Source organism: Astatotilapia calliptera, chromosome 3 (genome assembly GCF_900246225.1).
Source record: "Astatotilapia calliptera chromosome 3, fAstCal1.2, whole genome shotgun sequence".
Classification (NCBI taxonomy): domain Eukaryota; kingdom Metazoa; phylum Chordata; class Actinopteri; order Cichliformes; family Cichlidae; genus Astatotilapia; species Astatotilapia calliptera.
The window spans coordinates 50,765,542-50,779,622 of NC_039304.1; the positions used below are offsets into that span (position 1 = coordinate 50,765,542).

The 14,081-nt window shown below is 42.9% G+C and overlaps 1 protein-coding gene across 1 annotated transcript; it reads left to right on the plus strand.

The window, feature by feature from the left end:
• The first annotated feature begins 2,648 nt into the window (after window positions 1-2,648).
• Window positions 2,649-9,489, plus strand: LOC113019700 (P2Y purinoceptor 14-like). Its single transcript, XM_026163519.1, has 4 exons — window positions 2,649-2,713; window positions 7,932-8,046; window positions 8,146-8,405; window positions 8,598-9,489. Exons 2-4 carry the CDS (start codon window positions 7,942-7,944, stop codon window positions 9,241-9,243), a joined length of 1,011 nt encoding a protein of 336 aa, XP_026019304.1. The 5' UTR covers window positions 2,649-2,713; window positions 7,932-7,941; the 3' UTR covers window positions 9,244-9,489.
• Window positions 9,490-14,081: the final 4,592 nt, after the last annotated feature.

Here is a 14,081-nt window from a genome sequence, read left to right on the forward strand (position 1 = left end):
CTTCTCTGCGTGAGTAGCTTAATGTTGTTCGTGTGTAATTTACGTTGAGTAGGCTAACCACGTTATTACATTAATGCATGTAAGGTGAACTAGCAAACATCATCATAGCTACACAGTGTTGGGGAGTAACGGAATACATGTACCGCCGTTACGTATTTAAAATACAAAATATGAGTAACTGTATTCCGTTACAGTTACCGTTTAAAAAGGTGGTATTTAGAATACAGTTACTTTGTTGAAATAACTGGATTACACGGCGGTACTTTCCTGTTTCATTTTGTCGCAGGTCAGGACTGTTTCGATTTTGTTTGACAGCTACATTCTGTAGTTCCAGGCGGCAGCGTTGCGGTTGCCATGGTTACAGGGGGACGCTCTGCGTGTTTCCTGGGTGAGAGGCCTTTTTGTTGTTGTGCTAAGCTAATAGGCAGAATGCTACAGGCATAGCCCTAAAGAATGTAGCCTCATGGGCAGTGTAGTCCGTGCTGCAGGGAGAATGGACTGCCATACTCGTTATGTGTCTGTGAGCGCAAGGTGGAAGAAAAAGGAGAGTCGAAAAGTACGAGTTGTCATCGAGCAAAAACGGGAGCTGGAAGCATGTAAATATAATAATAACCACTGCAGCCAAGAAGAGAGCCTGATGAGCCCAGTTGTAAGTAAGCTATTAAGACTCGACTTTACGCTGTGTTTGTGTTTTCCTCCGAAACAATAAGTTCTGTTGGAGCAACCTTTCAACGCTTCTCTCTGTCTCTCGCAAGCAGAGTTGACCCAGACAACAAAGTAAAGCCATTTTTCGGCTACAAGCCCAACAAGGAACCCGTATTAGTCAGAGGTCCCTTTAATACGGTTCGGAGCCGCGGACCTTCAGTAATAGTAATAAATCACACAGCAATAGTACATTCACGTAGTTGTAAAATGCATGATAATATATTAAGTAATCCAAAGTATTCAGAATACATTACTCTCATTGAGTAACGTAACGGAATACGTTACAGAATACATTTTAGGGCATGTATTCTGTATTCTGTAATGGAATACATTTCAAAAGTAACCTTCCCAACACTGTAGCTACATGCGGCTGTCTTCTTGTTTGATGGCAGATACTCCCTTCACCCTGGCCAAAAAGGCTAAAATGACCAAAGAAAAACTGGGAAACAGCTAAACATGAGAGGTTTTTGGACAAAGTTTGTTTTTTTTCCATTGTTTAAGCACTGCTTCCAGCTAAGAGTGATGCCATATATGCCCCATAGCTGCAGAAAAGGCTAACATTGTTATCTTTTTACAAAAAATCAGCTGAATATGAGAGGTTTTTGAACCAATTTTGTGTTCTCCATTCTTTAAGCACCGGTTTGAGCACCGTTTGAGCACCGGCACCATTTCAAAAGTACCGATTTGGCACCGGTATCGGATAAAACCTAAACGATACCCATCCCTATACAGGACAGTAGCTCTCAAGGACTGGAGCTGGAGACTGTTGGGATTAATTTTTATCTGTAAGGCTAATATCTCATAATTTGCATCACATACAGTATTTGTATTTTATTCTTTACTGCACACAGTATATTGTAGAGCAGTTGTGCCCACTCTGATACAAGCAGACACAACACTTTCTCACAACTCCCTCACAGGAATGTGGCCTCAATCATGAATCTGCTGTTATGATATGCACTTTGTCCACTTCTTTAACTCTACAGGCCTGACTGGAGGGCAAGAGGTGGTTGCCATGGTAATGGGAGCGTTGCTAGCAGAAGGTTAAATCTCTATATAAGAAGATGCCCAGAAAGCTGCAGAAGAAGAAACGTGAGCATGTATCAGACCTAAGACACCTTCAACTGATTCCACCAATCATGCTAACATTCTGTTTCTGTGACCCGCAATACAGTTACAATACAGAAGGTCCCTGGTGCTGTGTAACAGTAATTTTAAATTGTAACAATTTGATAATGATTCGTGAAAACGTTTAATTGGAGGAAATTAGTCTTCTCTCATGAAAAAAAACCTAACAAGATTCCTGTTTTATACATTTTAAATATAAAAATCAGTTGATGCATATTTTAGACACTGATATCTATAAATGTTTTTTTTTCTGAATTAATGTATTTGGATGAGGAGGGGAAATGGTCGTTGGTTAATGATGGGAAATGGTTTTCTCCAGTGCGTTCATAGTTTTTGGATCAGCATTCAAGGCAGCTGTGGCTCACGAAGCAGAGTGTGTCATCTACCAATCAAAAGGTCAGTGGTTTGATCCTTATTGATCCACATTGTACACTGGAGTTTCTTTAAAAACTGAACCCAGATTTACATCAGCCTCATTGCATCCATTGGCCAGCACCATCAATCGATTGACCTTTGAGCTGAGGAAATATTTGAGTTGTTCAGAAAGTCTTGGGATCCATGACACTTGTTTCAGATGCAATCTGAATTGGCTTCAGGTGCTGTCTCATGTTAGCTGTAGTGATGAAGAGGTGAAGGACATTAGTAAAAAATCAATCAGTGTCAATAAAGTGAGTCAGTGCTAAAATAAGAAGTGTAGCAGCAGCTGATCAGAGAATGACTCGACTCTTTTGGACACGTGTCGTGTCAGTTTAACAGACAAAGAGGAAATAGGCCAGTGTCCAGGGCAGCAGTGATGTCACTGTGCATTTCCTTAGTTACAGTGGTACCATCACACTGAGAACGGCTGAAGCAACTTTTCCTCCTCGCAGCAGAACCAGAGGTGAGTCCTGATGGTGTCTGATTCTCACATTTAATACTGACAGAAAAACTAAATAAGATCATTTTAAACCAGTCCTGATTTAAGGAACAAAAGTAATTGGGTTAGTGTTTTGGAAGCTAATCTGGACATACGATTACAAGTCTCTTATTGACTAAGGTTCGTGGTGTCCTGGTGCCAGATGCATGGACAAACAACCTTACGCTCAAACATGATAATGTTGTTTAGAACATACTGTGACTAACACATCATTATATTTAGAAAAAAATCAGGAAGGGGTCAAATACTTTTTCAGCACAATATAAAACCTGTTTAACACAAGTTATCAGCAAGTCAGGTTACAAGAGACGATCGATCATTGTGTGTTTTCTGATTTACAGTGATGCCATTAAACCACCAAGGCTTTATGACTTACAAAAATTTAAATTCTAACTAACTTTTAACAACTAATCAGGAAGTTACGTGTCTGAGTTTTCTGTGCAGCAGTTTCAGTGGTCATAAACAGGAAAGACAACAGGGTTGAGGTTAGAGCTGCGCTGTGTCTTTTATCAGAATCAGAATCAGAAAGGGTTTTATTGCCAAATGTTGAGTGGGTTTACAACATTAGGAAATTGCTGCGGTGCTTCAGTGCAAACATACTGTTATAAATTACACTTAAATAGACATGAAAATAAAAATAAGAATAAGAATTAAAAGTGCTAATAAGAATTAAAAGTGCTAAGTAGATAGATAGATAGATAGATAGATAGATAGATAGATAGATAGATAGATAGATAGATAGATAGATAGATAGATAGATAGATAGATAGATAGATAGATATGTACATGATATATACATGAGTGCAGGTGGTGATCAGTGCCAAACATGGAATGATGCAGTGACACAGCGTAGGGTCATGTGTTAGTGGCGGGGACAGTCATATGGTTATTGTTCATGTGTCCAACAGCAGAGGGGAAGAAACTGTTCTTATGGCGAGAGGTTCTGGTGCGAATGGACCGGAGCCTCCTGCCTGAGGGGAGCAGGTCAAACAGACTGTGTCCAGGGTGAGAAGGGTCAGCTGAGATCCGAGCTGCACGCCGCAATGTCCTGGAGGTGTACAGGTCCTGCAGAGATGGGAGTCTGCAGCCAATCACCTTCTCAGCAGAGCGCACAACACGCTGCAGTCTCTGTTTGTCCCTGATAGTGGCTCCAGCGTACCACACGGTGATGGAGGAGGTGAGGATGGACTCGATGATTGCAGTGTAGAATTGCATCATCGTCCGTGTTGGCAGGTTGAATTTCTTCAGCTGCCTCAGGAAGTACATCCTCTGCTGGGCTTTCTTAATGACGGAGGTGATGGTGGGCTCCCACTTCAGGTCCTGGGTGATGGTGGTACCCAGGAAGCGGAATGAGTCCACAGAGGTGATGGGGGTGTCAGTCAGGATGATGGGGGGGAGTGGAGTTGTGTGCTTCCTGAAGTCCACAATAATCTCCACTGTCTTCTGGGCATTCAGCACCAGGTTGTTGTGGCTGCACCAGGACACCAGACGTTCAACCTCCCTCCTGTAGGCAGACTCATCCCCGTCCGAGATGAGCCCAATAACGGTGGTGTCATCTGCAAACTTGATTAGCTTGACAGACTGGTGGGTGGAGGTGCAGCAGGTGGTGTACAGGGAGAAGAGCAGAGGAGAAAGAACACAGCCCTGAGGGGAGCCGGTGCTGATGGTCCGGGAGTCCGAGACATTCTTTCCCAGCCTCACATGCTGCTTCCTGTCTGTCAGGAAGTCAGTGATCCACCGGCAGATGGGATCAGGCACATTCATCTGGGAAAGCTTGCCTCGGAGATGGTCTGGAAGGATGGTGTTGAAGGCAGAGCTGAAGTCCACAAACAGGATCCTGGCGTAGGTCCCTGGGGAGTCCAGATGCTGCAGGATGAAGTGTAGGGCCATGTTGATGGCGTCATCTACAGACCTGTTGGCTCTGTATGCAAACTGCAGGGGGTCCAGGAGGGGGGCCGTGAGGGTCTTGAGATGGGAGAGAACTAGGCGCTCAAATGACTTCATGACCACAGATGTCAGAGCCACGGGTCTGTAGTCATTTAGTCCAGTGATCCTAGGTTTCTTGGGGACAGGGATTATGGTAGAGGACTTGAAGCAGGCAGGCACATGACATGCCTGCAGTGAGGAGTTGAAGATGCCAGAAAACACTGGGGCCAGCTCGTTTGCACAGTGTCTGAGGGTGGCAGGAGACACACCGTCTGGGCCGGGAGCTTTCCGAGCATTCAGATTCTTAAACTGCTTCCTCACATCTGCTTCATGAATATGAAGAGTTGTGGTCGGAGGAGGTGGTGTGAAATCCTCTTTTGTGTGGGGTGAGGAGGGGGGTGTTGTAGGTGAACAGTTTGAAGGTGGTGATGGCTCTATGGAGGGGGGAGAGGTGGGGGAATTAGTGTCCAAAGTGTCTCTATTGTTGGGGCCGTTGGAGGTGTGAAGGCTGCCTGATGGCTCGTCAAAACGGCAGTAGAAGTCGTTGAGGGTGTTGGCTAAGAGCAAGTCGTCAGTGGAGTGGGGGGTTTTAGGCTTGTAGTTGGTGATATTCCTAAAACCTTTCCACACAGAGGCCGAGTCATTCTCTGAGATCTGCTGCTGCATCTTCTCAGAGTGCTGATGTTTAGCAATGTCCACTTCTTTAGTGAACCTGTACTTGGCCTCTCTGTAGCAGTCCCTGTCTCCGCTTCTGAACGCCTTTCTCTTTTCCAGCCACAGCTTTTTGAGTTTAGGGGTGAACCAGGGTTTGTCATTGTTATAACTCACCCTGGTGTGTGATGGCACAATGCTGTCCTCACAGAAGTGGATATAGGAGGTGACAGTGTCCGTAAACTCGTCCAAGCTGTTAGAAGCAGCCTTCATTGTGTCCCAGCCTGTAGACTCCAAACACGTGCGAAGCTCCTCCACAGCCTCGTTGCTCCACAGTTTTTTGGTCCTCACGACAGGTTTGGAGAGCTTCAGCCTCTGTCTGTACGCGGGGATTAGGTGGATCATGACGTGGTCAGAAAGTCCGAGTGAAGCGCGGGGCACCGCGCGATAGGCCCCGCTGATCATGCTGTAACAGTGGTCTAATGTCCTCTCCTCTCTGGTCGGGCATTTAATATACTGCTTGTATTTGGGAAGCTCATGGCTCAGATTGGCTTTGTTAAAGTCCCCAAGAGCAATAATGAGAGAGTCCGGGAATGTCCGCTCCATGTGGAGAATCTGCTCCGCGAGTGCGCACTGAGCTGCCTGCGCATCCGCATCTGGCGGGATGTAAACAGCGGCCAGGATGAATGAAGCAAACTCCCGCGGAGAATAAAACGGTTTGCAGTGAATAAAAAGGTATTCCAGAGAGGAAGAGCAGTGCTGAGCAATCATTGTTACGTCTGTGCACCAGCCACTATTGATGTAGAAGCAGACACCTCCACCTTTGGTCTTACCAGAGAGAGAGGCCTGCCGGTCCGCGCGCAGCAGATGAAAGCCCTCCAGCTTGAGCGCGCTGTCCGGGATGTCCTCACAGAGCCACGTCTCCGTAAAACATAAGACACAGGAGGAGGCAAAGTCTCTGTTCATGCTTCTCATCAGGGCCAGTTCGTCTATCTTATTCCTGAGTGAGCGTACGTTGGAAAGGAAGATCCCAGGAAGAGCAGTTCACAGTCCGCGTTTCCTCAGACGCACGAGTGCACCGGCTCGCTTACCTCTCTTTCGGCGTCTCACTTTCCTGATCAGAGTCTGCAGTAAATCTGCCGCAGATGCGACAAATATTGGAAGTAAATCCCCAGGTGTTGTAGTCCTGTAGTTAAGAAGCTCTTCTCTGGTGTAAGAATATCCAGAGGAGTGCCCAGACACAGAAGTTATGCACAAAAACAAGACAGAAGTAATGCACTGAAGCACCAGGGCATCCATACGCGGCGCCATCTTGGATATGGTTTACAATTTAACCTGGAAGACATAACAACAGAAGTAACTTTTCATCATCACAAAAAACTGCAGAGGGATACGTTAAATACAGGTCCAGCTGGATTCTCAGACTCACATCTTTTGTGCTTCTGCTGATTTTAAAAAATGACAATTATCATTTTTAATAGTTCCTGACATGTGGAGCAAAAACAATCAATGATTAATAACACAGCTGAGTTCAGCGTTCAAGAGATGTCAATCCAGCATCATGATAAAAAATACTTTTAGTTAACTGAGCATGCAACCTCAAAGTTCATCTGTTCCAAGTAATTAGTTTCTCTCTGGTCCCAGTGTGTACCCTCTCGTTTCCCACCCTCTCGTTATCCTGCCTGTATTTAAGTTAAGTGTTTCTAGTTTCTATTTTTTTTAGCTTTGTATGTTTGTGCTTTAGCGTTCAGTATTAGAGTAATTAAAGCTGCCTCTTTTAGTTCACTCCCTTTGTTTCCAAGTCCTGCTATTGGGGCCTAGCTCTGCCTACCACACAGTCATCGTGATAATTTCAATGTCAAAGTCAATTTTACTTATATTGCACATTTCATTCTTTAAAGGAATTAAAACAGCAAAACAAAACATTGAAATATATAAACTTGCAGGCAATTCGAGTAAATTCCTTTAACTTGATATCCAAGCTCATTGGAGTCCAGGAGGCCTGCCATGACTGCCCTTCACCGCCAGGCCTGGTGTCAGTACCATGTGCACTGGAACGTGAACATATAGAGAAACGTTATGTTCAGCGATGAGTCCAGGTTCTGCCTACAGCTCACTGCTTCAGCTTGTGCTTAATGGATTGTCATAAGATTCATGAGAGGGTTGACTTATCTTTACTAATGAATGCTTCCTTCCACAACTAAGGTACTAATGTACAGAATGTGTGTAGGTGCATGTGTGTCTGTGCGTTTCCAGCCATACCATACATAGACATACGACCTTTCAATGAACCTAACGTGTGTGTATGAGCTATGCTCAAAAAGCAGAAGCATCTTGCTAAACTATAAAAACAGAAACTTGCAATTGATCATATCTGAAATGAACATTTAAAGGTGTGAAATCTCGCATTTTAATAGAACAGAACAGTCTGGTTTAAAGCTATTGTATGCTTCCTTCCACAACTGCAGACTGTAACCTGTAGCACAATATCTAAAATTGTTCCAACATTAATTTAACACAACAAATTAAGAGTGAATCATTTTTAAAAAATGAACCTATAAATTCAGTTTAAAAGACTGTTTTTTTAAAGTGTTTTTTTTTCCAGCACCAGAAACATGGTTCACCCCAAAAATGAAACACTGTCTTTGGACCAGAACTGTGGTAATGTCGACACATCAGCCAACCCTTTCTTTATGCTGGTCTACAGTCTGGTGTTTCTGGTAAGTTTCAAATTTTCATGTGTTTTGCTAGAAACTGGTTTAAGGTTCTCTGTGCATCTACAAACGTCCTGTTCTCTCGTCCTCTCTGTGTCTCTACAGGTGGGTTTACCCCTCAATGGCTTCATCATGAAGTTTTACTGTTGTCGGGCTCGGCAGCAGGCATCCAGCAGCTTGATGGTCTACCTGAAGAACCTGACAGCTGCTGACTTCCTGCTCTGCCTCTCTCTGCCACTGCGCATCGCCCACTATGCCATCAGGTCTCCCATCATTTGGCTGCTCCACTGCACAGTTGGAGCTTCTGCTTTTTTCCTCAACATGTACGCCAGCATCATATTTATGGCGTACATCGCTGCCAATAGGTAAGAATCTTTACTGATTTCAGACTGTAGTTAACAACAACGTAAAAACTAGATTAAGTGGTTAAGTACACACCCTGTGCTCCTGACAAAAGCATGAATGTACCTTTTTCTGGCTCAGCATTTACTTTTGCAATTTTGGCACTGTTGTGATTAGTGAAGTTGTATTCTGCCTCCTTCCTCTTCTGTCTGCAGGTATCGGAAAATCGTACATCCTTCAGGAACTGTACGAACAGTACGAACTGCGAGAATCATCTCTGTCATCACCTGGGTTATTCTCCTGGCTCCAACAATCACTTTTATCAGCTTTTTTATGAGCTACAAGGAACCTTTGACCTCTAATTACTGTGTTGATTCCTTTAGTTCATCAGTCAGCCTGCTGTACAAAATCCTCCACACCTTCTCTGCAATCATTGTCCTCTTGGTCTTCATATCCATGGTCTTCTTCTACTACAGCATCTCCCGCAAGGTGTTGCAGTCACAGCAGAGGCAGCTGGCCTCCTCTGGTTCTGAGAAGCTGGTGAAGTCTCGCAGGAACATGTTGGTGCTGGTCAGCATCTTCTGTGTTTGCTTTGTCCCCTATCACCTGGTTCGTCTTCCCTACCCCTTTCTGCGGACCAGCTGCTCTGTGGTTCCAGTTTTGTACTACCTGCAGGAGGCGGCCGCCATGGTGTCAGTTTTCAACGTCTGTCTGGACCCTGTTGTTTACTTTTACCTCTGTAAGACTTTTCGAGCTCAGGTGAGAAAGGCGTCCAGGAGGACCAACATCCAACAAGCAAATGAGGAGAGCGAGAGCAGCAGGGAGCAGCTGGACATCACTACTTCAACACCAGTGATGTAAGGCAACATACAGCATTTTATAAAATGACGAGATTTGCTTTTGTTTTGAGAGTCCGATTAGTGAAACCAGTATCATGGATCCCCGTCCTCATGAACCGCAGGACTTCTTCTGTGCTCAGATATCAACATGAGGCTGAACTCAGCACAAACACACAGGTGTCAGTGTTGCTAGCATTTAACTTTAGCATGAATGAAGTGAACCAGTGTGTGGGCAGATTCAAAGAAAAAATGCATATCATTAAATATCTGTCTCTGGAAACAGTTTTAACATTCACACATATCCAGATGAGCTTTTTATCTCTCGGCAGTAATCTCTACATTTTATTATGAAAATCTTAAACTCTAAAAGGCTTGGAAATGAATTTACTGCTTTTGCTTATAAAGAAAATAGATTTCCAGGCTGGTTTGCTTCTTTACTGATTTTCAACACAGATGTTGTCACATGTTTGTTCTGCACTGGAGCTAAAAAATAAATAAATAATGTTTTAATGTTTTGTTTGGTTGTTTCAAAGAATTAGTGATGGGATTTCCGGCTGTTTTTAGAGAGCCGGCACTTTCGGCTCCGAACCGCTCTTCAGGTTGTTTTGTTGCTTTAGATAATTTATTATTAACAACAATATAAAATTAAGCACAAACGGAATTACTAATGAAAAAAAAAGTGGTTTTATTTATATATGTTTATATATAAATATATGCGGTGGCCACGTACAACACGTACAAACTCCAAAACACATTTCTAGCGTTAACTGAACTTCCAAAACAGCTACTTAGATCACTTAAATGACACAATTGAAAGCATGTGTGTATTGTTTGTGTTTTTATACACAAGCACTCATATATATTAAAATAATTTTAAAAATGTTTATTTACCTGTTACTACCACACACCAAATCCAGTCGTTGGAAGTGCGCCCAGCATCCTGGAGCACTTCTGTTGTGTTTTGTACATGTTTTGGAGTTTTTACCTGTTTTGAAGTTTGTATGTGCTTTGTCTCTAGGAGCCACCGTAAATATACTTTTATTTATTTACTCCACATAAAATGTAATAAATAAATCATATAATACTAAAACCAACTATTCACATTTCAGCTTTTAACTATTTAAATTTTCAGCTTTTTCCTTTTAAGGAAATTTTAAGTGAAACAACACAAAACACTGCAAACCACAACACAATAAAATATAAATTAAAATATGAAAACAAAAAGAATCACATTCTCTGTCATATGGGCCTGCATGAATAAACTTTCTGAATCCTTTATCATCTGCAACTGAAAATAGTTGTGGATGATTACTATACCTTTCTAATGTGACATTGTTGTCCCTGGCTCTCTTTCTCTCTCCCTTCCGCTCTGTTCCTGTGCTGCTGCGAGTGTAACTACCGCCCCTCCCCCTCTGCCCAGCGTAAAGCACAAGGCTCGCATGCAGAGTGAAGCAGAAAAAAGTGCGAGAGAGGGTGAGAGAAGGAAAAAAGAAAAATAAGGAGCTGGCTCGTGTCGTTCACGTCAAAGATCCGGCTCTAAAAGCCATTTCGTTTGCGACCGACACATCACTACAAACAATTATATGTTGTTCCTCACTGGTCAAGCTGCCCCTTTTTTGACTCCCACACTGATGCTTTTCTCTGCAGTTTGCACCATTTGTGAGACTAACAGTCTCACTTCCAGGTGCCTATCAATTTTCCATCAAACCATAAAGGGAAGCTGGATTTTAATAGAACCTATACTACGCAATTACTTTTTATTTAGTTCATGCACTGTCTCTGAAGCACCCCCAAAAATGGGCTAAAATCGTCCCTGGAGTACAGTGCTGCAAACACCGCGAGATCTGCGACTTTATCACTTGAACGGGCGGCTCTTAATTCTCCTGCACGCGCTTTTTGGTGAGTTCGCGAGAACGCGCAGGAGATATCAGCTGTCCGGTGTGCTTTCCAGTCATAGACCGAGTGCGCTGCTGGTGGATTCACACTGTAGTGATGCAGGAGAACCAGGAGCTGGAGCAGCGGACTGCTGGAGCCCCCACCTCCTCCTCAGGAGCCCAGGTCAGTAAGCAGGACGCGTGGGTTTATATCTGATCCTTCTCGGTGTGGGTAGAAGAATACACAAGTATCTGCCGGTTTTTGCCTCCGCGGCTCTGAACCTTAGTCAGGAAACCGCTGGCTGTTCCGGGATCCGTGACTGGCTCGTAGACGGTGTTGTGGCAAAAAGTGATTGCCTGCAAAAAAAATGGTTTCCACTGTTTCCATGTGTTTTTTATGTGTAATATCTTTAAGTATGTTGCTAAATAAACTTTTGTGAACAGGTATTACAGAGGGGTTATATATAAAATTTAAAAAATTACCTGTTTCTCAAGTATCTTTATTACTGTGTCATTGTACTTACATTATAATCAATCAGCTCCCTTTTGTCCACTTAAAATATGTTTACAGAACTATTGTTGCAATTTCAGCTGTCCTCTTGGCCAGATTACTCTTAAAAAAGACATTTTTCAAGTCAAAAAGGTTTTTTCTCACTGAGGCTTCATCCGTGGTCTATGCCTGTAACACGTGTTTCTCCAGTGGAAATGTTTAGAAGCCTTTTCTCCGCTGTTCAGCCCTCTGATTCAGTCCAGCGCAGAAGTCCCGACAGAGCATCCTGCTGTTAAACAGCAAAGACCCAGTGCAGCTGCCAACTGGTGTGGATAACCCGAGGTGTCCCGCTAGACTCCGACAAATCTAACAATAAACATATAAAACAGCCAAACATTCTAATAAATACGAAGCAAACTGAATAATATCTCCTACAGCGGGTCTCTCTCATTAAAATAATTTTCACTGCTTTTAAATCATTTCTTAATAAATCCAAAACATTTCCAGTGAAATTAATGTTTTAAATAAACACGATAAACTGTTTAAATTATTTTTAATAATCAATGTAAAATACAGATTTTAAAAAATGTTATAAACGAATAAATATCCTTTAAAGCTGTTAATGAAACAGTAATATGTATGTTCTTGTGTTGGGGTGGTGCAGCCTTAAACATGAGGGAAAGTAATCACAGTGACAATAATGTTAATGATCCAGGGAAGCCCCACTGGGTCATCGTGCAGGGCTCAGCAGATGTGCAGCTCTTCCTTAGATGTGGATAAACTCACAGGCACACGTGCCACATGGTGGTGCTGTACAAGAAGAGGGTCGTGGGTATGAATCCAGTCTGTGCTGTTCATATGTTCTTCCACTGTCCAGAGGATCACTGTGATTCTAAATGAAGTCAAAGAATTGTATGATCCATCGTACCAATCGTTTTTCTCGTGACAGGAATAATGAAACAACTTTTTCGGGGGGGGGGGGGGGGGGGGGGTACAGTACATGTCCTCAGGGAGGTGCTAAAGCTAACAGTGTAGGTCTCTGATGGAGTCACAGTCTGGTCCAGCTGCTGATGTGTGTGTGTGTTGGCTGGCATGGCACACACACCAACCATGAATAATCAAAGGGCCTTTTCATTAGAACCTGCTCAGATTAGCTCGACTGGTTTTCCATAGAGATTGACAGACCACATGACTTTCGCGCATTGCATTGTGGGTACGAGTGGCAACATAATCAAAACACTGCATCAAGCGCTAGCATTTCCAGCACTGGTAATCATTAATTCTGCGTCTGGTTTTGAAAGTGACAACGAAGGAGAGAAGCGGAGAGTGGATGACGAAGCCATCCTGAGCCTGTTCGTTTCCGACACTGGAGAAGAGGACTTTGGTGGTTTTAGTGCGCAGGAAGAAGAGAAAGATGGTGGTGAATGACTGTCTTTTCTTCTTGTTAAAGCTGTGTCACTGCACCTAAAAGGTAGGCCGAATCTATTTTTCTGGTGTGCTGTAGGTTATTGTTATGTACTACATTTGTTACTCATTTATGAAGCACAGTACATGTTTTGTACTTGTAATTACCGCTACTTGTACATATACCTAAAAAGTTATGCAAATATGTACCCATAACTTGTTTTTCAAAATATTAATAAAAGGGGTGTGTCTCCAAACAGCCATCTCTTTCCTGACAATTCCCTTTGTGCATATTCTCTTACACATGATAAGTCAACATTGAAACACCTGCGGCTTTTAGTCAGGTGCGGCTAATGTATGTACAAACAACAGGATTTCCCCTGATTTTAGCTTGTGCGGCTAATATTCAGGTGCGCTTTGTAGTCCGGGAAATACGGTATATGGTCCTAAGTGTGAGTGCATACACTCACAGAATGTTTAGTAACTTCAGATCCCTACAACAAGTCCAGTTCCAGTTTACTTTGTGATTTGGACTATTCCACTTCACAGCTGTTGTTACATTTTTTTCCTTTATCTCCTGTACAGGCAAACGCATCTATTTGTCGTTTCAGGTTGTAGTATTACACAACATTTTCAGATCTAATAGAAATAGAATGAGTGTTTTGTAATTCATTCAATGCATTGTCTTTATTTATAACTGGCATTATTGTTTCATTCTATCATAGAATCTTACAAGAAAGAGGCAAAATTGTATTCCATCATGCTGTATTATTGCTTTATCAGCTGCTTCGGTGAAAAACAAATCAACAATGCAACCAAAAAACATTGCAAAACAACATACTGGAAAACAGTTATTCATCACTTGATTGCTTCAGTACAACACTTGGGCACATATATGTGGGACTTTTCGTGGCTGTTTTGATATCGCTCTCTCTCTTAACCGATCAAATCTCGCTGTGGTAGCAGCTTTAAACTCGGTATGACCCAGGTTGATAGAGGGGGCCCAGTCTGGATCGCATTCCAGCATTTTGTAGGCTGGTTTTCCTACAAAACACAACAAACATTAGCCCGCAAAGCCACAGTGAACAAAGC